The 24,652-nt window shown below is 44.2% G+C and overlaps 1 protein-coding gene across 1 annotated transcript; it reads left to right on the top strand.

Moving 5' to 3' along the window:
• Positions 1-1,108: 1,108 nt before the first annotated feature.
• LOC138723744 (glutamate-rich protein 3-like) lies at positions 1,109-23,560 on the top strand. The gene is made up of 6 exons (XM_069863102.1): positions 1,109-1,128; positions 8,859-8,952; positions 10,880-11,005; positions 11,617-11,688; positions 22,683-22,811; positions 23,468-23,560. The coding sequence occupies exons 1-6, from the start codon at positions 1,109-1,111 to the stop codon at positions 23,558-23,560; spliced, it is 534 nt and encodes a 177-aa protein (XP_069719203.1).
• The last annotated feature ends 1,092 nt before the right edge of the window (positions 23,561-24,652 follow it).

The raw sequence follows: 24,652 nt of genomic DNA, 5'->3' as shown, positions 1-24,652 counted from the left end.
ATTAATGAGACTTTAATTGCAGGGTTGGGAAGATAAAAAAGTCTGGAAGATGTTGATGTTCTTGATAGTTGCTTCTTTTACAAGAGACAATTCAGTATTCCATGTGGGTGGATCATGGCACAGAGGACCATTGAAGGACAGCTGAAGTCCTTCAATGTTTTGGAGCTGGTTCATCAGCAAGGGAGGGCTGGCCCTGCTCTTCCTCGCCTTCTCAGTTCAGTTGTGCTGCAGCCTTGAGAGGAACCGCTGTGATGCAGAGGAAAAACAGGAGCGGGGAAGGATGATGATATCTCCTGTATCAGAGTCAAGCTGGAGGCCACTGAAATGCACCCTTTGGAGCTTTCCTGTCATTTGTGCTGAGAGAATGGAAATGTGGATGGATATTTGAGCAACTAATCTGGCGAGGGGGCTGGAGAACAGGCCTTATGAGGAGCGGCTGAGAGAGCTGGGCTTGTTTAGCCTGGAGAAGAGGAGGCTGAGGGGAGACCTCATTGCTCTCTCCAACTACCTGAAAGGAAGAGAGGAGGGTGCTGGCCTCTTCTCCCAAGTGACAGGGGACAGGATGAGACAGAATGGCCTCAAGCTGCACCAGGGGAGGTTTAAGGTTGGACATTAGGAAAAAATTTTCACGGAAAGGGTCATTGGGCACTGGCAGAGGCTGCCCAGGGAGGGGCTTGAGTCACCTTCCCTGGAGGTGTTTAGAAGATGGGTGGATGAGGTGCTGAGGGGCATGGTTTGGTGATTGACGGGAATGGTTGGACTCAACGATCCGGTGGGTCTTTTCCAGCGCGGTGATTCTATGAGTCTATGATTTGAAACAATCGAGCATCCTCTCATCTCCCACTGTGTTTTTAAGTTCACAGGCGTGTATTGTACCCAAAGGCCTTCTTCATCCTTCCCTTCTCCTTGCCTTTCTCTTCCTTTACCCTGGCAGCTCGCTGGTACTGCAGGGGAAGAGCCCGTTGCAGCGTCTCCTGCCAGCTCGGGGTCGGCGTCACAGGCGGCCGCCGCCGGGGGGTTGGGGGGCGGCCCTGGCAACCCCGCCCCTCCCCGCTGTGTCCTAGCGACGCTCGGGACGCGGCCAATAGCGCCGCTGGGAGCCGCCGCGATGGGAGCTCCGCAGACGGGGTGAGTGGAGCGGGGGCCGGGCCGTGCTTGCCCGGTTCTGTCGGGACGCGGAGCGAGAGCCTGGGGGGGAAGGAGGGTGGGGGTGCAGCCGGGGGCTGGCTCCGCGTAGAGCCGCGCCGCTCCGAGCCTTGGGAACTCGGGGACCGCCGTGTCGCTGCGTCCAGCGCGGGGGGGATGCGCCGCCTGTCCCCTCACAACGAAAGCGCCGGCCAAGACCCCGAGAATTCGTTGTATCCCCTCCGTCCGTGAAGGGGCTGGCGGCAGGTGTGCCCCTCCTCGGTGTCTGGCTTCGCAGCCGCGGGCTGGAACGTTCAGAGCATCCACACGGCCCCGAGGCGGCACGAATTACAGATCCTGAGGACCTGTGCACGTCCCCGTCTCTGTAACGTGATTTGGCACGTCCTGTATGCTGAGCGATGCTCTGGGTAAAGAACCGACCGAGCCCCTTGCTCCCGGCCGTGTCACAAATCGGTAGCAGAACAAGAGCCTTTTGGCTCCCGTTTCCATGCCAAGTTGTGCTCAAGATTGGAACCTGTAGAAAGATTTGCTTGTATAAAAGCCTTTGGAAAAAAGAGTGTTTCTTGTATGCAGAAATATATAGGACTCCAAACAAAATACTTAAAACCTTATTCTTGGAAGATTGTTTCCCTCTAGTTACCGTGAAAGGCACTTTTGGAGTCGGGATGATAGTTTGTTAGAACAGTTTTGGGGAAACAGTTCTGCCGTGGCTGATGGCATTTATTTCACAGATGTATTGAGGAATAGCTCCAATCTCTACCTTACAGGGAAAACACTGGAAATTGCAGAGCTGTGACTTGCAAAGACCTTGCTGAAGTGGAGAGGCCACCACATGTGGGGTTTGCCTCTGCTCCTCACTCTGGGAGCCGTTCAATAGTGCTAGCTTAGTACAGCAGTCAAATGAGCCACAGGATCACAAAATAATTCACTCTGCAAAAGACAAGGAAGATCTCTTGTCTGGTCTGCTCATGGGGTCAGCTGACATCAGACCAAGTTGCTTCATTCAGACTGACCCCTGCTCCGGCTGCGCAGCCTCTCCTCCTTCAGCCTCTCCTCACAGGGCGTGTGCTCCAGCTCCACCATCCTGGTGGCCTCCTTGAGCTCACTTCAGTGCATCCACGGCTCCTGTGCACTAGGGCCCAAACCTGGATGCAGCCACGCACATGGGGTCTAGTGGGTGACAAGGAAAGGGGACAATCGCTTCCCTCCTGCCAGCTGTGCTCCTCTTATTTCAGCTCAGGATGCTGCTGGCCGTCCTCGCTGCCCGGTGCTGTGGCTGACTCACCTCATCCAGCTTGTGTCCCCAGGACTGGCTGATCCTTTCCAGTAGAGCTACGTCCAGCCTGTCTGTCTCCAGCTTGTGCTGTTTGTAGCACAGGGTTGTTCGTTCCTGGGTGTAGGACTTTCACCTGGCCATGTTAAACTTCCTAAGGGTCCTGTGTAGCCTTTGGGCAGTGCTGGGCGAGCCACTGTCTGTGTTCCAGAGCTTCGTGACTGCCTTTGGGTGCAGGCAGAGTAAGCTCATTTCTGTCTGCTTGTTAGATCTCTGGCTGCCTTTGAGGTCATTGACCATGCCCTGGGGCAAAGTATTCATAAAATAAAGTAATTTTCACGGAGTATCTGGCCAAAGAATCTTCAGTGGTTTGGCCATGAAATAGTTCAGGTTAGGCAAAGAGTAAAGAGAGCAGCTTGAAGCTTTTGAAACAAAAGTGAAAGGTGAATGTAGCCTGTGTGTCCATGAGGCAAACAACTGGTAGTCTCATTGAGGTCAGCTGGCCAAGGCTGGAGGGGACGTGCAACTATTTAAGCAGAGATGCAGTGTGGTTTGGAGAGACTGTGACCTTCCCCTTCCTTGTTATCACCTGAGGAAGATTGTACCTGGGCTTCAGGGTTTTGTGAGCTTGAAATAATGCAATTAATTATCATTAGACTGCACAGCCCCATCCAGATTTCAAGTCATCTACTGACTTCAATGAAGTTTGGTTCAGTAGCTGGGTTCCAGCGTGGCTTCTTATTCTTATAAGCACAGCAGCAGAGGTTGAAATCAAAAAATACAGAAGCCAGAGCTGTGCCTCAAGTCCAAAGGTGGTGCAGCTGAGGGTCTGCCAGTGACCCAGCTGCACAGCAGCAGCTCCCCATATTTTGAAAAGGGCCACGGCCTAAGGCTGTAGTTGGAAAAGTCAGTTCGCAAGTGTTACAACCCTGCCACCCTACAAAGCAAGATCCTCTTTTTGCGGAGACTGGGGATTGTTTTCCTGGCTTTTCATCTTCTGGTCCTCTTTCACAGAGAGAGGAATCCAAGTGCAGTGTAGTCACTGGCCGTATTCACTTGGCTCAAGCTTGGAGGCACCAAACGGAACAAGCATTTATGTTGAGTTGTGTGGCAATGCCAGCAGTTGTCTTCTAAATGCCTGTACTGGTGGGTTGATGGCAAAATCCCATCCTCTGTGATGGAACTATGCTGTCTTTGGAATCTTAGGCCCACATGTGCCTGTTGGGCTATTCCCAGCTAAAATTCACAATGTCCTGACCTTCAGGACTTCGTGTCATATTCCAGTCCTGCAGAAAATCACTTTGCCACCATCTGCTTTCCTCTGTGGAGACCCTGACGGCATTGTTTTTTGAAATGGGATGTACTTAATGGTGGCTGAAGAGTTTCCTTAGGGAGGGTATTGCAGGCAGTGGCCAGGTGTCTGGAAAGTCTCCTGGGAGGAGTCTTTGCTCCCAAATGGAACATGTTGGGCAGGGGCCTTGCCTTGTGGGGTTCTTAACTGACAGTCTGTGTTTGAATTTGTTCTGTCTGGAGGCTGGCTGAGCCTTTCTTGTTTATGTCCCCAGCAGAAGCAATGCCAGATCCATTAGCTTGTTAAAGCGAGGAATGGTCTCCGTTAGGGCAGGACTCTTTGCTTGATTGAAGGAGCAACGAACTCCAGTGATCATGTAAAACATGGGAGCTGTAATTCCCTGTGACTCTACCGATCAATAACTAGAGCTTTGATGCTCTCTTAGATTATTTCTTTGGTGAACGGTCACTGATTTAATTGCACTGTAAATTATTAACTGTGAACATGTGCTTTACAAAACTGATGCTGGATGCCTACTGTGACTTAGTCCTTTCAAATGAATAAGAGCGGTTTTAAAGATCCTTTTGATACACAGCACAAGCTCTGCACGCAGTGCGTTGCGCTGTAAGCAGATCAAAACCAGATACTGTTAATAAATAGTAATGGTAATGATAATGCAATGAAAATCTGGTATAATACAGAGTTCTAAGTGGACACTTCCTTAATTTACTAAAATCCTAGTCACTGGCTCTGGTGTATTTTTTGTTTTGTGTACTTAGTCATCTGCACAGCTGGACTCCCTGCCACTGCAGACGTAATTCCTTCTGCGGGGCTTTGGGCTGATAATTGGTTTACTTTGGCCCTCAATACATTCTTTTAAAGCAGAACAAATTGTGGCTTTTTTGGTTTGTGCCTCCGTTCTGTGTGTTGATTTGTGTCCTTGTACTTGGCTTTATTAATTTATTACTTTTGGGAGAAAAGCAGAGTTGTCTCTAGCAACAGCAGTTTGTTTTCATGAACAGGCAGTTAAGGTGTTACCTAGGAGCGCAGATGGTACCGAAGGGTGAGTGAGCACCTGGCATGCTGCTGGTCTCAAAGGGTGGGAGGTCAAGATGCCCACATAAAGCAGAGACAGACCTGGGAATGGGATGCATCTGCCTCCCAGGGTCCCCTCCTTGTGCCAGCGGGTGGGGAACTCCCTTCATGTACTAAGTTCTTCAGGGTGTCCAGAGAGAACATGTGCTCCATGCGCATGATGGTATTTGGTAGACTTCCTTGGTGCCTGGGGGAAGGAAGTTACCTGGTTTGGTAACTCGCCCTGGCTGCCCTTGGGCTGGGAATTGCACCTGCACCTCATCCTCTGGAGTGCCGAGTCGGTCTAACTCTTTGGTGTCAGTGGGATACTCCAGGGGGACTTGGGAGAGGTGTCAGCATGGCCCGCTCCGGCTGCACTTGCCTAAAGTCTGACAGGGGAGGATGAACCAGTCAGTCAGCATGAGCAGGAACTGGGCAGCAGCTGCTAGTGGGCACAGACTTGCAGGGCTAGATGCTGCTTCTGCACACAGTTTGAACCCAAGCTTGAGCCAGTGCCCGGGTGTTCAGTGAGGCTCTGCTTGTGCTGCTCTTCTAGGCAACTGAGGCATTCACCTGGGCAGAGAGCTTGGGTGTCTCTGGGAAGTCAGGCTCTGCCAAAGCCTAGTGGATGCCCTTCCATTCTTTCCAGTGGTTTCCTGGGTTTTGTTTCAGGCCCAAAACATTTCCTCGTTTTCCCCAATACTCTCTGAACTTTGAGTTTAATTCAGCATTTTTAAAGACCAGCCTGTTCATAATTTAAATGAGAAAACGTGTGCAGAGTTGTCTTTGAAACTAAAGTTGCTGTGTCACCGTACTCAGGTGGGAATTGTGTTTTGACTAGTTACATGGTCCATGAAATATTAGATGGAAGGGAGTAAATGAAGAGGAGTTGGATTGAGTTTCTCCTCTGCCTCTGTATGCAACTGCCAGGGCGTACTGTAAGTCAACATTTAGCATAATTGATGTAATCTGATGGTTTCAAATGCAAATGGTTTTAAAAAGTAATGTAGAACAGTTGCTATAGTGCCGGTATTTGATCAACGTGCATAACAAGGTAAGCTAAATTGTTTGTTTAAAGTTTAATTTATTGTTGGTAGGCTACTTGGGCGATTATTGTGAAACCCCAGATAAAATTCCTGTAAATTCATGATCTCCTTGCTTTTTTAAAATTTTTTTTTAATCAAATTGTTCTTTCTTCCCCTGAACATGCTGTTGTGTGTGGTGCCCTGGCCTAATAATAGACATTTTTCATGAATCGTCCCATTGAAAGACAGGCAAGAGAGGTACAGTGGCATTTAAATTTAAAGCCAAAGAAAACCAGAGAGATCAATCTCTTGTTGTGTAATTAAAATATTTCCTGCCCAGAGAGCCTGAAGGTCAGGCTGAACACTATGCAATGTGTGGCTGAGTGTGTGCATTTAACAACGTGAATGGATCTAGACTATTAAAAACTTCAGCTGACTGAAATGTATTTTGTTGTTTGTCCTCTTTCCAGAGGGTGACGTACGATAAGGTTGTGCTAAGAACTCTTAAAAAAGGTATCTGCTAGTTACGGATGCTTCTGGTTTTGTGTTTAACTCTCATATCTTGGGTTCAATTTTTTGAAGCTCTGATCTTTGGCAGCTAGGAAGTTGTAGCTCTGTTGGCATTCCAGAGGTGCAAGGCATTTCTTGTGTGGAGCAGGGGAGGGCCTTACTCTGACAATCTACATGATCAGGGTCTCTATGTTTGTTGATTTGGCGGATTTTCACCAATAAAGAGAAGAGAGATGCAGTTTGTTCACTTTGGATTGCTCAGTGTATGCATTAAAGACAATCCTGAGTATTTTAGCATGGGAACTGGAAAATACTCGAGAGGTTCTTGCATTTCATATTGGACCCATGTTTATTGCTCCAAATACAGAAAAGGACTTTTGCATAACATGAGGGGTGTTTTGAGGGGCAAAGATTGGCAGCAGGTAGTGTAGCCCAGCCACGCTGGCCGCTACGACTGCCTAGTCCCAGGACTCTTTTAGACTGAGCAGCCCTTCAGAGCTGTTGTGCTACTGGCTAGTCAGTCTCGTTAAAATCTTGAGAGCATGGTGTGGCAAAAGCCTTGGGTCCTTGGCTCTGAGCTGTGCAGGCTGGTACCGAACTGAGCGATGGGTTGCCCGGTGTCTGTGCTTTCTAACCCAGGAAGACCTGGGTTCTCAAGAGAGATCCTTCATCACTTGCCTCTTTTCTGACACCTGGGTCTGGAGGGGGACTTTCTTCGGTCCTGCCAGTGCAAAGCGTGCTCTCCACAGAAAGGCCGAGGTGGTGAAGAGGTGGTAGCTGGCTGAGGGCTGGAGCAATAGTGATGGGATTCCTGCAGACACAGGAGTCTGCTTGCTGCCCCAACTTTGGCACAAACTCTTTGCTTTCCTGCAGAGCGTGTTTGGATTTTATTGAGTTTGAGGAAATAGGCTACACAGAGCAGATCTGCTGATTTTTGGTAAAAGGTAATAAAGTAAATGTAAAAATGTAAAAATGTAAAAATGTAACACAGTAACTGTATTTAGAGAGCAAAATTGTTCTCATCAATGCAAGTTGCACTTCAAACTATAGCCATGTGGGGCCAGCCAGCAAAACCGTAATGCCGTACCGTAGGCTTCCTGGCCTGTATATACCATGGAAGTTATGAATCTTGCCCTGCACAAGTTTTGTGCAATTGAATTTATCAATATGTTTGTGGGATAAACATTCTTGTCTGTCTGTTTAAATAATAGCCTGGAGTCACTGTTGTGTTCACATAAATGCTCCCTGAAATGGTTTAGGATGGTTCCTAATGTTGCTGTTGTAGATTCGTTTTCCTGAGTTGTTTGTGAGTTCTATTTGTGTAAAGGCCAAATGGAGAAATGCTTTTTGAGGCAGGCTTTTTTGTTCATGAGCAAATTAGTGGTTAGCCAGACAACATTGTAACAGATACGTAGCTGAATCCCAACTGAGAAAATTGTTCAAAACAGAAGGTTATATTTAAGCCTATTTTTTGACATCTGCAATTGAAGCAACCTAGTTTTCTGTATAGGTGTTTGAAGTGGCAAATTTGATGTACACTCCCTCTGATGGAGGGAACATTAAAGAAGGGGAAATAGCTGTTAAAATAAAAGGTTGGAAATGTGGATACAGAAGGAGGCTTCGGCTAAAAAAACAAATAAATAGTCCCTTCATCAGAGCAGAATTTGCATCCAAGTTAATAACATGTCTGCTAACTTTCAAGGCAGTGAAAATAACACGGAAACAGTGTTCTGTCTTGAAAATATATTTTGGTGCTAGCAGTTTCTGTTAACCTGAGTAGATGGAAGAAAGCAATTTTTTTGGTGTTAGAGACCAGACAATAATGGCTCAGAGCTGGCTATGAAGACTGCAGGAAAATTCTTTTGTAGAGATAAAGTTGTATAAGTGATCTGTCTGGAGCTGGGATCTGGATTAGGTGGCTTCTGAAGATCCCTCCCAAGCCAAGTTATTATTATAGGTCTTTGCGCAAGCTGCCAGAAGCTCTATCACTGCCATGCCTACCACGAGTTGGGAGGCGGGAGGAGGAAGGGGAGCATGAGGTGCATGGTAGGGCAGTGCAGTGGTGCAGGAGTTATGGGACATCCCCCTCCCTGGAGATGTACCATATACTGCACTTCTGACAAAGCCCATGGCTGGGTAGCAAGGGAGCTGGAGTCCATGCCAGTAATCCAGCTCCAGATGTTGTATGATATGGTGATGGCCTGGTGAAGGTCACCTGAGGAGGCTGTTGCGAGAGTCGGTCTTGGAGGAGACTTTCAGAGCTGGGCTTTCTTGGACCCTGTGCCTCAGTGGTGGGATGCTGGTCAATGCTGAACTGCTGTATCTTACGTAGAAGTCAGTTGTTTCTGATAGGAACATTCCACAGACAGTAAGATCTTGCTTTTACATAGTCTGATTAGCATTTATCTGACAAAATGTTGGGCTTGATTCATCAAGATAGCATTTTGTGCAGCAAACTATTGGGTAAGTATGTATAACTTAAGCTGTAATAATTTGACTATCAAAGGGATTATATGCATCTATATTGATTTTATTTCAGATTTATTGGAACCTACAATAGCCTTACAGACAAACACCTGGTTGGATATTTCAGCAATGCCAGGATAAGACGACATCTTGTGAGATCAGGACTGGTGAGACTGAAAAGTTTCCTTTTCTGAGAAAAAAAAAGAGGAGAGTTCTTTGTTTCCTCTAATAGTGGACAAATCAAACCACTAATGGATTTGTTGTTTGTTTGTTAGAGGTATGTGTTGGTGAGGAGTTGACCAGCTAGCCAAATGTGAAATCATGCTGTGCCAGATCACAGCCATGCGATCACACTGAGACTGAGGGCAGGTTTGTTTAATCCAGGCATTTTCTGCTGCATTATTACCTACCGTAGGTCATCTAGATAACAGAATCACAAGGTTGGAAAAGACCCACAGGATCGTTGAGTCCAACCGTTCCCATCAGTCACTAAACCATGCCCCTCAGCACCTCATCCAGCCGTCTTTTAAACACCTCCAGGGATGGTGACTCAACCACCTCCCTGGGCAGCCTCTGCCAGTGCCCAATGACCCTTTCCATGAAAAAAATTTTTGATGTGCAGCCTGAACCTCCCCTAGCGGAGCTTGAGGCCATTCTGTCTCATCCTGTCCCCTGTCACTTGGGAGAAGAGGCCATCACCCTCCTCTCTACAACCTCCTTTCAGGTAGTTGTAGAGAGCAATGAGGTCTCCCCTCAGCCTCCTCTTCTCCAGGCTAAACAACCCCAGCTCTCTCAGCCACTCCTCGTTAAGTCTTGTTCTCCAGCCCCTTCACCAGCTTCGTTGCTCTTCTCTGGACTCGTTGCAGAGCCTCAACATCCTTCTTGTGGTGAGGGGCCCAGAACTGAACACAGGATTCGAGGAGCGGTCTCACCAGTGCCGAATACAGAGGGAGAATAACCTCCCTGGACCTGCTGGTCACGCCGTTTCGTCCTAAGGCTGCATTACTGAAATCCGAATGACAGAAAGCCAGAGCTCGGAGCTTAGCTCTGTGTGCTAAGCAGTTTTGAAGACAGTAGTTGCAGCTGAGGAAATGCTTCACCTGACACTGAGCGTGTTTCAGGATGACAAGGCCCAAGGGCCACCTGGGGCTCTCAAAGTGCTGCCATGGGGGCTGCTGGTGAACGATGATTCCACACAAGAAGGAATGTGCTAAGAGTCAATATGGAGGCCATACTCCATGGAATATCAAGCTTATGCTTCCACTGCAGCTTCTGTAATGCAGCAGTCATAATGCCTGTCTGCCTGAAACTGCGAAGAGTTGCTGACATGGATTGATGATGTATCTAAACATTGGAGAACTTTGGCTTAGCCCTGAGCTTCTGCTCAGTAAATGCATTTCCAGTAAGAAGTTACATGTGGCACTGTATTACTGTACTGTTCTGGTGATGTGAGAATGCTTGTCAATCTGCTTGCATTTCACATCCAGGCAGAAGAAGATCTTTCATGGAGGTGTTTTGATAAATTTAGAATGTTTTATGTTTTTTGGTCTGTATTTCTTTTTGCTTACTGGATTTTTTCTCTGCAAGATCTTTCAGTTTGCAAATATACAGACTCATATTGATTCTCTTGGTTTTTTTTTTAAACTGTGAGATCTAAGCATCTTTGACTCTATTAGCAGTTTAAATAGCTTCAATGTTATTTTTCAAAAGTGTTTAATGGAAAACTGAAGGATTTGGTAAAGGTGAATGTGCTGAATATTTTAAAAAATACCTATGCACTCCTAGGTGTGATGCTGGTTAGCACAGGCAGATGCAACCCTCACACAGTGGGAAGGCGAGTGTTTAATTACCCTTCACTGACTTGGGCGATGGCCCGTGAAGAGTAAGGGTGAGCCCTCAGTTGTTAGAAAACGTGACTGCTTCTCTCCTGCTCTTGTTTGGCTGGTGGGGTCCATGCAGTCAAAGAAACTACAGTTTTGTGCTGGGAAGGTGAGCTCCAGCACCACGACAGAAAGCAGAGGTGCTACTCTGTTTGAAAACATACTTTAGTCTGTTTTCTGTTCTTTTTAGTCACTTTATATTTGATTACCACAGATCTCAAGGAGTGGAAGAATAATACCTGATAAAGAATACTGGCAAAATGTTCGGAGGAAGGATCAGCAAAGATACGCAGAGGAGTGCCTGGCTCAGGCCACGTTTCAGAAGATCCTTGATATGGAGGTATGCATTTACTAGGGATCTGTAAGCCTTTTCAAATACTTCCCAGCAGACAGACAGTGGCTATTATCTCATAAAAGTCTGTTTTCTGTAGCTGTGCCCTCATGCTCTCCTGAAAATGTATCTCCTGCTGGGAAGAGGGACAATCTTTGTACTTGGCGTCCCCCACATGGAACCTCCACTGGCCTCTAGCTGTTAAACCATACTGCCATTAGAACAGACACTATCTTGGCTCACTTAATGCATGCTGGCAGTTGTCAGATTCTGGGGTGATAGTCACAGGCTAGTTTGCTTAAAAAATTCTAATAAAACCAAAATAATTTGAACATGGTTATATATGTTACCTGAGTACAAGATTTGGTCACATTCCCACTACGTATCAAGAGTGCAGCTGGTCCCTAGAACTTTACAAATGCTCAGTTGTTCCCTTTCTGATATTAATACACATGGATGTAATGCAAATGGATTGAGTCAGTAGTAGTTTCATAGCTGGGCAAAATGAGGATAATGGCCAGGGAGCAGGTGAGTGATAAGCAGAACAGAAGCAAATGCTCTTACATTCACTGACATCTCATAATGTCTGTTAATGAGATTTCTTTCTCTGATATTGATAGCGTTATCACGAGCTGGAAATGAAAAGGAAACTTGAAAATTCTGTGAAGAAGGTGAGGGTGCAGAAAATCAAGGTAAGGCTTGAACGCTATTGAGTACTGATGGGACTTGCTAGTTTTGCCCTGTGCTAAATAACAGCCCTGAGTCAGGCCAACGATTCATTGAATCAAGCATCCTGTCTCTGTGGGTTATGGAAAAAGTACAAGGAACAAGCAAGTAGAGGATGATCCTGCCCCAGGTTACCTCTTCTAGCTCTATCGAATGGCTCAGGAGCTCCCATTCATAAACATGATTCCCTTTGAATCAACTTATTATTTTGGTTCTGCAGTATTCTTAGTTGTGGAATTTAATTGCAAGTTGAATAAAATGGTACTTGCTTGAATTTCTGCACAATAATTACTGTATCTGCTGTCTGATAATTCTGTTTGATGCTCCATTGTTCTCATTATGAACAAAATTAATAACTATTCCCCTTTTCCAAGACATTTGTGATTTTACATGCGTTTTTCATATTCCTTCTCATTTTCCCAAGCTGAAGACCCTCAGTCTGTTTTCAGTCGTTTGCCTCTCCTCACAATGTTTATCTGAACCAGCATGTAACTAATGAAAAGAGTTTGGTGTTGTGTGGGTAGAGCTTGATGCTGTAGTTGTTACAGTAGTGGAAATCCCAGAGAAGTCAATGGTTCTCCCTATGAAGTCACTTGGACGCGTATGGGAAAAGTTGTCATTTTGGCTGACATGTCCTCAACATCCTATCTCTTCGTTAGAGCCTGCATTGAGAAGCATGCGCTGAGAAGCTAGCTGCTTCTTTGAGCAGTTAAAGAACAGTTTTGAATCTTTTTAGTTTTAATAATGCGTTTGTGAGCAATTAATCAGGTAAAGAAAGGAGGAGATTTTAATGAAAACCACTGCTCACTATGATAAGTGCAAAAGCATTATTTACTGACTGAACTCCTGCTGGTAGAAAGTTGCCACTGTGTAAGCAGTGACCAAGGCACCCTATTAAGGGATTCTGGAGTTGGGTACTTTTGGAACATAAAGCAAAACTGCTTCCTTCAGTGAGAAGTGTAAAGGAGACGCCTGCAGATATACGATCTGTGTCTTTGCTGTGATGCCACGCTAGGACACAGGAACCTGTCTGCAATTAGTATTGTAATTTAATTCTCCCTTCATACATTCAGTGAAATTGGTTGAGTAGCTAATCTGAAAGGAAAGGAGAAAACCTGATGACTGGGCAAGGGAGGATAAGAAGTGTAGCTATCTATGTCCAGGAGGGTAATCGGCCCAGTGTGGAGCTCTTGAGAAGAAAAGGCAGGGAGGGGCACTGTCAGAGCAAGGAAATGGCAGATGCACTCAGATTTTGAAAAGAAAAAGGCCTTCGACTAAATCAAGAAATGGGAGATCTACAGAAATAGGCAGAGGAATTGAACTTGGGGAGATGTGCAGCTGTAGAAGGGTGCAGGGGAATCAATCAGAGACTGGAACAAGTCTTTTCCCTCATCTCTCTCTCATTCCTTAAGCAGGTGTTCAATTGGATCTGGGCAATTTGGTTATCATAGCTGTCTGATGAAAGACAGAGGGAAGGCAAGCTCAGACATTGCTGTTAAGGATATTTAGCACCTCAGAGACATACATTTCTATTCTTTTAGGTGGAAAAATCCAGAAAATCAGAGGAAGATGCTAGCTCTGTGTACACCCCACATCCACCACTCGTTCCACGAAATCATTATAGGCGCCATCCTTTTGTGGTGGGAGAACCATCTGGTCAGTCACAACTGGTGAGTTTCACCAAATGCTCTATATGCTATAATGTAAGCATGCACAGCCAAAAGTGTGTACGTACACCTATGACATCTATGCCTAGTGTAAAGCAATGATCACCCTGATTGTTCTACCTGAAGGCTTCGTCTTGCCCGACTCGAGGCTGATTTCCTTTTTGCAGGATTGTGTAGTTAAAAAGAAATCTCCAGAAGCTGAGGTTGCAAGAATGTCAAATCAGAACCTAGAGAAAAATGGCTTTGCTTTGTGATAAATCTACTTTAATATTTCCTTTTTGTGTGCCTCGTCACCCAAGGCTAGGCTGGTATCCTTACCATAAGTATTGTCAATGACTACTGTGGCTGCAGACAAGCTTACGCATGTTATAAAACCCTGAAAGCATGGGAGGATTTTTAGAGAACAGAGTTGAAGGGGCGAAGTAAGACTAAAGTTCATTCCAGAAGGCCATGCTTTGGAGTGCTGGCTCAGAAATTTCTTACTCTGTTGATGGGAAGAGAAGGAATCTTAATATACTGTTGAAAAAGAATGATACTGAAGTCCAAGGTCAACTATATAGCGCAGTTTTATCTGGTTCTCCATTTCTATAATGATAGTTGGTGCGGACTGAAGAAAGTTGTTCAGTCCTGAATGACCTTCTCCTCTCCATCCCATACAGAGGGCACGTAGGGCTGTAGTTGATGATCATGGTGAACATCCTTCTCGTCAACACCAAGCCAAGGAGTTTGCCTTTTCCAAGATGGTGACTTGAGTCAGTTAAACAGGTTTTTTTTTTGGTGGGGGGAGGTGTTTAACATTTCAATGCGGTATTCTGAAGAGTATACAAGGAAAAGATAAAATAAAAAGTCAGAAAAGTGTTCAGCATTGAACAGTCGTGCTTTTGTGGTGTAGTGTCTGAATGTCCATGTGGTGAAGCCACCGAAACAGCATGCTGCTACAGTTCCTTTCAGTTCATTACATTTGCTTCAAGGCTGCACTGTGAAGAGACAGTAGCAAAAACTATATTTATGGCCAAGAATTCTTTTGGATGCTCCAGTTTGTGGATACTCGGTTAGAGATGCCTAAAGTGGTCTGGCTCTTTGGAGGCAGTCCAGGAAATTTTGTTTCCCCAGGGTACCTGAGAGTCACTCATCACTTCCAAATATATTGATCAGTGCTATTTTTTATTTTAAGAGTCTACTCTGCACTGGAAGTGATCCACTGAGATTTTGTAGCTGTTTTCTTTTTCCTTTTTAGACTTCTTGGCGACGAAATACAGCTCCAGGAAATACGCTACAACCTCTTCGCCTCCCGCCAGTTTGTATCTCTGCTGCCATAGGGTCTGCGCCGAAGGCTTCAAGCTGTAAACAAAAGCACCACACACTTGAGCCTGATCAGCAGTTTGCCAGTGGGGTGAGGCTGGATTTCATTCTGGAGGTAATGCAGATTCATGGAGAGTTTTATAATAGTGCTTTAGTACTGCAGTTCGCAGAACTGCATACTGCAGGCAACACGCCTTCCAAATATTTATCAGCTTTTATTTAAATGCTCCTTTTTGATCTCTGTTTAATTTTCAAGACATTGTCTTAGTGGTCTAATGCCCAGTTTTTCATCACAGCCCGGAAAAATGTGGTGACTTGTCTTTTATAGTCTAAAATCTCTCTATGTGCAAATTTTTCTACCTCTACATAGGTTTTCCTTTATGTAGAGAGGGAAGCAGCCATCTGGGTAAGATCAAGAACTCAGGAATATTTTCACACAGTCTTACAAGATTTCATCTTCATCTACAGCTGAAAAGTAGCAAAAACCATCTTTCTTTTTTTACCATTACTACTACTAAATCACACTAGCGGGTTCAGAGAATGAGAGCTTTTTGGTGTAGCCAAACATGATCTTAATATGCATTCAGTTATTTTCAGGTGAGATTTGGAGTTGTCTTCTCTTCTAGGAAAAGCATTATGTAATTGACTGTATGATAGGAGTTCCATGGGAATGGAGGATGTTGGATCTGTGACCACTGACAGGCAGGAAATGCATGAATAACTTTGTGCTGCTGTGCATTTGTTCCATATTATGATGGTCATGATCTTCCCTCCAAGAATTTGCTGACACTTTCTATGTCTTCTATAATTATGGGTGATTTGCATTGTTTCTTTAATGCTCACAACAGACAAAACAGCTAAATCAGTCATAAAGCATGAAGATGATGCAGAACTCGGATCCAGAGCACGCAATGTTTGCAGAATTTATTCTCTAGAGATGTTTTGCTTTTCAGGGCCTTGGTCCTCTGTTTGCAATTCATTCAGAAGGAGGACTAAACCTCTGCTGCAAAGGCAAAGAAGCGTTTTGAACAACTTCTTGTATAATTGGTGCCAAATAGTGTTACTGTTGGAAGATTCTGGGTGACTGCTTTGGAATTTGCTTGCCATCGGAAAGAATGCAGCAGTGCTGTGGGGTTGTGCAGTATTGTGCCTGCCTGGAAGCAGAACTCTGCATGGTTACGAGTAGTATGTGTTTAACAATGATGTTGTCTAGATCTATAAGGGCCACATTTTCAAGCCGCCTGTCCGTTGCTTTGCAAATTAAACCGAAGAGGTTTAGCGTATAAGTGTTTTCATAAACGTAATGGCAAGCACCAAGTGAGGAAATTGTTCGAGAGGCATGAGTGTTACTAATTGTAAAGAGCAGTCAAACCATGAGTAGTTCAATATGCTTGGTAGCTATTTTTTGTGTCACCTACTTAACCTGGTTAACATGTTTTTGCAGGGGGAGAGGAGTGAGTTAACACTTATGAATTCAGTGGAACACGTAACTGGTATATCCCCGTATCAACTCCCAGTCATCAATCATATGATACCAGTGCCACCTCCCCCTCTGCAAAAGGGAGACAAGAGCGTAAATGCAGTGAGAGCAGTGAGAACTAGGATGCTCAGAGGCGGATTATTCCATCCCACCACTGCAGCAAATGACAGAGGGCAGCTTTTACCAAAGGTGAGTTATTCCTGTCTGCTTCTCTGTTTATTGTTACGTTACCTTCCCTGTGGGTGTATTTGCCTAAAGCTGAAAGATGTGGCTATCTAGTTTGCATAAAGATTCCCTGAATTTTTGAAAGAAAAAAAAATTATAACTATTAAAATACATAGCTGCCACCCTTTTCTCTGTATACTAAACCATTGGGTGTTTTTCATCAGCTGGGGCTAAAAAGGTGCTTGAACAAAAAGGCGTAGGAACTCTTACTCATGGCCTTCTGTCTTCGTCAATCCTTCTGTCTTAGTCAAGATCCTGCCTCTGACTGTATCTGGTGCCAGAACTTCAGCAGGATGGGGGAAATGCTGTGAGTGTGTGAAAACTTCTTCTGTTACACTCCAGCCAGTCTTGACTGCTGCAAGGAAATTGTAGGAACCCAGGACTGGGAGAGACAATCAAACTTGGTCCCTGCCATTCTGGGAAATTCAATTTCTAACGACTATCCACTTCTGACTGCTGCTGAGCACTGCATTCAAATTTTCAGTCGTTTGCCTCTCCTCACGATGTTTATCTGAACCAGCATGTAACTAATGAAAAGAGTTTGGTGTTGTGTGGGTAGAGCTTGATCCTGTAGTTGTTACAGTAGTGGAAATCCCAGAGAAGTCAATGGTTCTCCCTATGAAGTCACTTGGACGCGTATGGGAAAAGTTGTCATTTTGGCTGACATGTCCTCAACATCCTATCTCTTCGTTAGAGCCTGCATTGAGAAGCATGCGCTGAGAAGCTAGCTGCTTCTTTGAGCAGTTAAAGAACAGTTTTGAATCTTTTTAATTTTAATAATGCGTTTGTGAGCAATTAATCAGGTAAAGAAAGGAGGAGATTTTAATGAAAACCACTGCTCACTATGATAAGTGCAAAAGCATTATTTACTGACTGAACTCCTGCTGGTAGAAAGTTGCCACTGTGTAAGCAGTGACCAAGGCACCCTATTAAGGGATTCTGGAGTTGGGTACTTTTGGAACATAAAGCAAAACTGCTTCCTTCAGTGAGAAGTGTAAAGGAGACGCCTGCAGATATACGATCTGTGTCTTTGCTGTGATGCCACGCTAGGACACAGGAACCTGTCTGCAATTAGTATTGTAATTTAATTCTCCCTTCATACATTCAGTGAAATTGGTTGAGTAGCTAATCTGAAAGGAAAGGAGAAAACCTGATGACTGGGCAAGGGAGGATAAGAAATGTAGCTATCTATGTCCAGGAGGGTAATCAGCCCAGTGTGGAGCTCTTGAGAAGAAAAGGCAGGGAGGGGCACTGTCAGAGCAAGGAAATGGCAGATGCACTCAGATTTTGAAAAGAAAAAGGCCTTCGACTAAATCAAGAAATGGGAGATCTACAGAAATAGGCAGAGGAATTGAACTTGGGGAGATGTGCAGCTGTAGAAGGGTGCAGGGGAATCAATCAGAGACTGGAACAAGTCTTTTCCCTTATCTCTCTCTCATTCCTTAAGCAGGTGTTCAATTGGATCTGGGCAATTTGGTTATCATAGCTGTCTGATGAAAGACAGAGGGAAGGCAAGCTCAGACATTGCTGTTAAGGATATTTAGCACCTCAGAGACATACATTTCTGTTCTTTTTGGTGGAAAAATCCAGAAAATCAGTGGAAGGTGCTAGCTCTGTGTACACCCCACATCCACCACTCGTTCCACGAAATCATTATAGGCGCCATCCTTTTGTGGTGGGAGAACCATCTGGTCAGTCACAACTGGTGAGTTTCACCAAATGCTCTATACGCTATAATGTAAGCATGCACAGCCAAAAGTGTGTACGTACACCTATGACATCTATGCCTAGTGTAAAGCAATGATCACCCTGATTGTTCTACCTGAAGGCTTCGTCTTGCCCGACTCGAGGCTGATTTCCTTTTTGCAGGATTGTGTAGTTAAAAAGAAATCTCCAGAAGCTGAGGTTGCAAGAGTGTCAAATCAGAACCTAGAGAAAAATGGCTTTGCTTTGTGATAAATCTACTTTAATATTTCCTTTTTGTGTGCCTCGTCACCCAAGGCTAGGCTGGTATCCTTACCATAAGTATTGTCAATGACTACTGTGGCTGCAGACAAGCTTACACATGTTATAAAACCCTGAAAGCATGGGAGGATTTTTAGAGAACAGAGTTGAAGGGGCGAAGTAAGACTAAAGTTCATTCCAGAAGGCCATGCTTTGGAGTGCTGGCTCAGAAATTTCTTACTCTGTTGATGGGAAGAGAAGGAATCTTAATATACTGTTGAAAAAGAATGATACTGAAGTCCAAGGTCAACTATATAGCACAGTTTTATCTGGTTCTCCATTTCTATAATGATAGTTGGTGCGGACTAAAGAAAGTTGTTCAGTCCTGAATGACCTTCTCCTCTCCATCCCATACAGAGGGCACGTAGGGCTGTAGTTGATGATCATGGTGAACATCCTTCTCGTCAACACCAAGCCAAGGAGTTTGCCTTTTCCAAGATGGTGACTTAACTCAGTTAAACAGTTGTTTTTTTTTTGTGAGGGGAGGTGTTTAACATTTCAATGCGGTATTCTGAAGAGTATACAAGGAAAAGATAAAATAAAAAGTCAGAAAAGTGTTCAGCATTGAACAGTCGTGCTTTTGTGGTGTAGTGTCTGAATGTCCATGTGGTGAAGCCACCGAAACAGCATGCTGCTACAGTTCCTTTCAGTTCATTACATTTGCTTCAAGGCTGCACTGTGAGGAGACAGTAGCAAAAACTATATTTATGGCCAAGAATTCTTTTGGATGCTCCAGTTTGTGGATACTCAGTTAGCGATGCCTAAAGTGGTCTGGCTCTTTGGAGGCAGTCCAGGAAATTTTGTTTCCCCAGGGTACCTGAGAGTCACTCATCACTTCCAAATATATTGATCAGTGCTATTTTTTATTTTAAGAGTCTACTCTGCACTGGAAGTGATCCACTGAGATTTTGTAGCTGTTTTCTTTTTCCTTTTTAGACTTCTTGGCGACGAAATACAGCTCCAGGAAATACGCTACAACCTCTTCGCCTCCCGCCAGTTTGTAGCTCTGCTGCCATAGGGTCTGCGCCGAAGGCTTCAAGCTGTAAACAAAAGCACCACACACTTGAGCCTGATCAGCAGTTTGCCAGTGGGGTGAGGCTGGATTTCATTCTGGAGGTAATGCAGATTCATGGAGAGTTTTATAATAGTGCTTTAGTACTGCAGTTCGCAGAACTGCATACTGCAGGCAACACGCCTTCCGAATATTTATCAGCTTTTATTTAAATGCTCCTTTTTGATCTCTGTTTAATTTTCAAGACATTGTCTTAGTGGTCTAATGCCCAGTTTTTCATCACAGCCCGGAAAAATGTGGTGACTTGTCTTTTATAGTCTAAAATCTCTCTATGTGCAAATTTTTCTACCTCTACATAGGTTTTCCTTTATGTAGAGAGGGAAGCAGCCATCTGGGTAAGATCAAGAACTCAGGAATATTTTCACACAGTCTTACAAGATTTCATCTTCATCTACAGCTGAAAAGTAGCAAAAACCATCTTTCTTTTTTTACCATTACTACTACTAAATCACACTAGCGGGTTCAGAGAATGAGAGCTTTTTGGTGTAGCCAAACATGATCTTAATATGCATTCAGTTACTTTCAGGTGAGATTTGGAGTTGTCTTCTCTTCTAGGAAAAGCATTATGTAATTGACTGTATGATAGGAGTTCCATGGGAATGGAGGATGTTGGATCTGTGACCACTGACAGGCAGGAAATGCATGAATAACTTTGTGCTGCTGTGCATTTGTTCCATATTATGATGGTCATGATCTTCCCTCCAAGAATTTGCTGACACTTTCTATGTCTTCTATAATTATGGGTGATTTGCATTGTTTCTTTAATGCTCACAACAGACAAAACAGCTAAATCAGTCATAAAGCATGAAGATGATGCAGAACTCGGATCCAGAGCACGCAATGTTTGCAGAATTTATTCTCTAGAGATGTTTTGCTTTTCAGGGCCTTGGTCCTCTGTTTGCAATTCATTCAGAAGGAGGACTAAACCTCTGCTGCAAAGGCAAAGAAGCGTTTTGAACAACTTCTTGTATAATTGGTGCCAAATAGTGTTACTGTTGGAAGATTCTGGGTGACTGCTTTGGAATTTGCTTGCCATCTGAAAGAATGCAGCAGTGCTGTGGGGTTGTGCAGTATTGTGCCTGCCTGGAAGCAGAACTCTGCATGGTTACGAGTAGTATGTGTTTAACAATGATGGTGTCTAGATCTATAAGGGCCACATTTTCAAGCCGCCTGTCCGTTGCTTTGCAAATTAAACCGAAGAGGTTTAGCGTATAAAGGTTTTCATAAACGTAATGGCAAGCACCAAGTGAGGAAATTGTTCGAGAGGCATGAGTGTTACTAATTGTAAAGAGCAGTCAAACCATGAGTAGTTCAATATGCTTGGTAGCTATTTTTTGTGTCACCTACTTAACCTGGTTAACATGTTTTTGCAGGGGGAGAGGAGTGAGTTAACACTTATGAATTCAGTGGAATACGTAACTGGTATATCCCCGTATCAACTCCCAGTCATCAATCATATGATACCAGTGCCACCTCCCGCTCTGCAAAAGGGAGACAAGAGCGTAAATGCAGTGAGAGCAGTGAGAACTAGGATGCTCAGAGGCGGATTATTCCATCCCACCACTGCAGCAAATGACAGAGGGCAGCTTTTACCAAAGGTGAGTTATTCCTGTCTGCTTCTCTGTTTATTGTTACGTTACCTTCCCTGTGGGTGTATTTGCCTAAAGCTGAAAGATGTGGCTATCTAGTTTGCATAAAGATTCCCTGAATTTTTGAAAGAAAAAAAAATTATAACTATTAAAATACATAGCTGCCACCCTTTTCTCTGTATACTAAAACATTGGGTGTTTTTCATCAGCTGGGGCTAAAAAGGTGCTTGAACAAAAAGGCGTAGGAACTCTTACTTATGGCCTTCTGTCTTAGTCAATCCTTCTGTCTTAGTCAAGATCCTGCCTCTGACTGTATCTGGTGCCAGAACTTCAGCAGGATGGGGGAAATGCTGTGAGTGTGTGAAAACTTCTTCTGTTACACTCCAGCCAGTCTTGACTGCTGCAAGGAAATTGTAGGAACCCAGGACTGGGAGAGACAATCAAACTTGGTCCCTGCCATTCTGGGAAATTCAATTTCTAACGACTCTCCACTTCTGACTGCTGCTGAGCACTGCATTCAAATTTTCAGTCGTTTGCCTCTCCTCACGATGTTTATCTGAACCAGCATGTAACTAATGAAAAGAGTTTGGTGTTGTGTGGGTAGAGCTTGATGCTGTAGTTGTTACAGTAGTGGAAATCCCAGAGAAGGCAATGGTTCTCCCTATGAAGTCACTTGGACGCCTATGGGAAAAGTTGTCATTTTGGCTGACATGTCCTCAACATCCTATCTCTTCGTTAGAGCCTGCATTGAGAAGCATGCGCTGAGAAGCTAGCTGCTTCTTTGAGCAGTTAAAGAACAGTTTTGAATCTTTTTAATTTTAATAATGCGTTTGTGAGCAATTAATCAGGTAAAGAAAGGAGGAGATTTTAATGAAAACCACTGCTCACTATGATAATTGCAAAAGCATTATTTACTGACTGAACTCCTGCTGGTAGAAAGTTGCCACTGTGTAAGCAGTGACCAAGGCACCCTATTAAGGGATTCTGGAGTTGGGTACTTTTGGAACATAAAGCAAAACTGCTTCCTTCAGTGAGAAGTGTAAAGGAGACGCCTGCAGATATACGATCTGTGTCTTTGCTGTGATGCCACGCTAGGACACAGGAACCTGTCTGCAATTAGTATTGTAATTTAATTCTCCCTTCATACGTTCAGTGAAATTGGTTGAGTAGCTAATCTGAAAGGAAAGGAGAAAACCTGATGACTGGGCAAGGGAGGATAAGAAGTGTAGCTATCTATGTCCAGGAGGGTAATCAGCCCAGTGTGGAGCTCTTGAGAAGAAAAGGCAGGGAGGGGCACTGTCAGAGCAAGGAAATGGCAGATGCACTCAGATTTTGAAAAGAAAAAGGCCTTCGACTAAATCAAGAAATGGGAGATCTACAGAAATAGGCAGAGGAATTGAACTTGGGGAGATGTGCAGCTGTAGAAGGGTGCAGGGGAATCAATCAGAGACTGGAACAAGTCTTTTCCCTCATCTCTCTCTCATTCCTTAAGCAGGTGTTCAATTGGATCTGGGCAATTTGATTATCATAGCTGTCTGATGAAAGACAGAGGGAAGGCAAGCTCAGACATTGCTGTTAAGGATATTTAGCACCTCAGAGACATACATTTCTATTCTTTTAGGTGGAAAAATCCAGAAAATCAGTGGAAGATGCTAGCTCTGTGTACACCCCACATCCACAACTCGGTCCACGAAATCATTATAGGCGCCATCCTTTTGTGGTGGGAGAACCATCTGGTCAGTCACAACTGGTGAGTTTCACCAAATGCTCTATACGCTATAATGTAAGCATGCACAGCCAAAAGTGTGTACATATACCTATGACATCTATGCCTAGTGTAAAGCAATGATCACCCTGATTGTTCTACCTGAAGGCTTCGTCTTGCCTGACTCGAGGCTGATTTCCTTTTTGCAGGATTGTGTAGTTAAAAAGAAATCTCCAGAAGCTGAGGTTGCAAGAGTGTCAAATCAGAACCTAGAGAAAAATGGCTTTGCTTTGTGATAAATCTACTTTAATATTTCCTTTTTGTGTGCCTCGTCACCCAAGGCTAGGCTGGTATCCTTACCATAAGTATTGTCAATGAATACTGTGGCTGCAGACAAGCTTACACATGTTATAAAACCCTGAAAGCAAGGGAGGATTTTTAGAGAACAGAGTTGAAGGGGCGAAGTAAGACTAAAGTTCATTCCAGAAGGCCATGCTTTGGAGTGCTGGCTCAGAAATTTCTTACTCTGTTGATGGGAAGAGAAGGAATGTTAATATACTGTTGAAAAAGAATGATACTGAAGTCCAAGGTCAACTATATAGCACAGTTTTATCTGGTTCTCCATTTCTATAATGATAGTTGGTGCGGACTGAAGAAAGTTGTTCAGTCCTGAATGACCTTCTCCTCTCCATCCCATACAGAGGGCACATAGGGCTGTAGTTGATGATCATGGTGAACATCCTTCTCGTCAACACCAAGCCAAGGAGTTTGCCTTTTCCAAGATGGTGACTTAACTCAGTTAAACAGGTTTTTTTTTTTTGTGGGGGGAGGTGTTTAACATTTCAATGCGGTATTCTGAAGAGTATACAAGGAAAAGATAAAATAAAAAGTCAGAAAAGTGTTCAGCATTGAACAGTTGTGCTTTTGTGGTGTAGTGTCTGAATGTCCATGTGGTGAAGCCACCGAAACAGCATGCTGCTACAGTTCCTTTCAGTTCATTACATTTGCTTCAAGGCTGCACTGTGAGGAGACAGTAGCAAAAACTATATTTATGGCCAAGAATTCTTTTGGATGCTCCAGTTTGTGGATACTCAGTTAGCGATGCCTAAAGTGGTCTGGCTCTTTGGAGGCAGTCCAGGAAATTTTGTTTCCCCAGGATACCTGAGAGTCACTCATCACTTCCAAATATATTGATCAGTGCTATTTTTTATTTTAAGAGTCTACTCTGCACTGGAAGTGATCCACTGAGATTTTGTAGCTGTTTTCTTTTTCCTTTTTAGACTTCTTGGCGACCAAATACAGCTCCAGGAAATACGCTACAACCTCTTCGCCTCCCGCCAGTTTGTAGCTCTGCTGCCATAGGGTCTGCGCCGAAGGCTTCAAGCTGTAAACAAAAGCACCACACACTTGAGCCTGATCAGCAGTTTGCCAGTGGGGTGAGGCTGGATTTCATTCTGGAGGTAATGCAGATTCATGGAGAGTTTTATAATAGTGCTTTAGTACTGCAGTTCGCAGAACTGCATACTGCAGGCAACACGCCTTCCAAATATTTATCAGCTTTTATTTAAATGCTCCTTTTTGATCTCTGTTTAATTTTCAAGACATTGTCTTAGTGGTCTAATGCCCAGTTTTTCATCACAGCCCGGAAAAATGTGGTGACTTGTCTTTTATAGTCTAAAATCTCTCTATGTGCAAATTTTTCTACCTCTACATAGGTTTTCCTTTATGTAGAGAGGGAAGCAGCCATCTGGGTAAGATCAAGAACTCAGGAATATTTTCACACAGTCTTACAAGATTTCATCTTCATCTACAGCTGAAAAGTAGCAAAAACCATCTTTCTTTTTTTACCATTACTACTACTAAATCACACTAGCGGGTTCAGAGAA

The sequence above is a fragment of the Phaenicophaeus curvirostris genome, chromosome 8 (genome assembly GCF_032191515.1).
Source record: "Phaenicophaeus curvirostris isolate KB17595 chromosome 8, BPBGC_Pcur_1.0, whole genome shotgun sequence".
NCBI classification, from domain to species: domain Eukaryota; kingdom Metazoa; phylum Chordata; class Aves; order Cuculiformes; family Cuculidae; genus Phaenicophaeus; species Phaenicophaeus curvirostris.
Note: the sequence above shows the minus strand (reverse complement) of the source record. Positions and strands in the feature narration are given on the sequence as shown.

What these genes read in the sequence shown, in the direction of transcription:
- LOC138723744 (XM_069863102.1), top strand. Translation starts at nt 1,109, where the DNA reads ATGGGAGCTCCGCAGACGGG. An exon ending in ATGGGAGCTCCGCAGACGGG is followed by an intron (nt 1,129 to 8,858) that starts GTGAGTGGAGCG and finishes ATTTTATTTCAG; the next exon opens with ATTTATTGGAACCTACAATA. An exon ending in AGAAGATCCTTGATATGGAG is followed by an intron (nt 11,006 to 11,616) that starts GTATGCATTTAC and finishes TGATATTGATAG; the next exon opens with CGTTATCACGAGCTGGAAAT.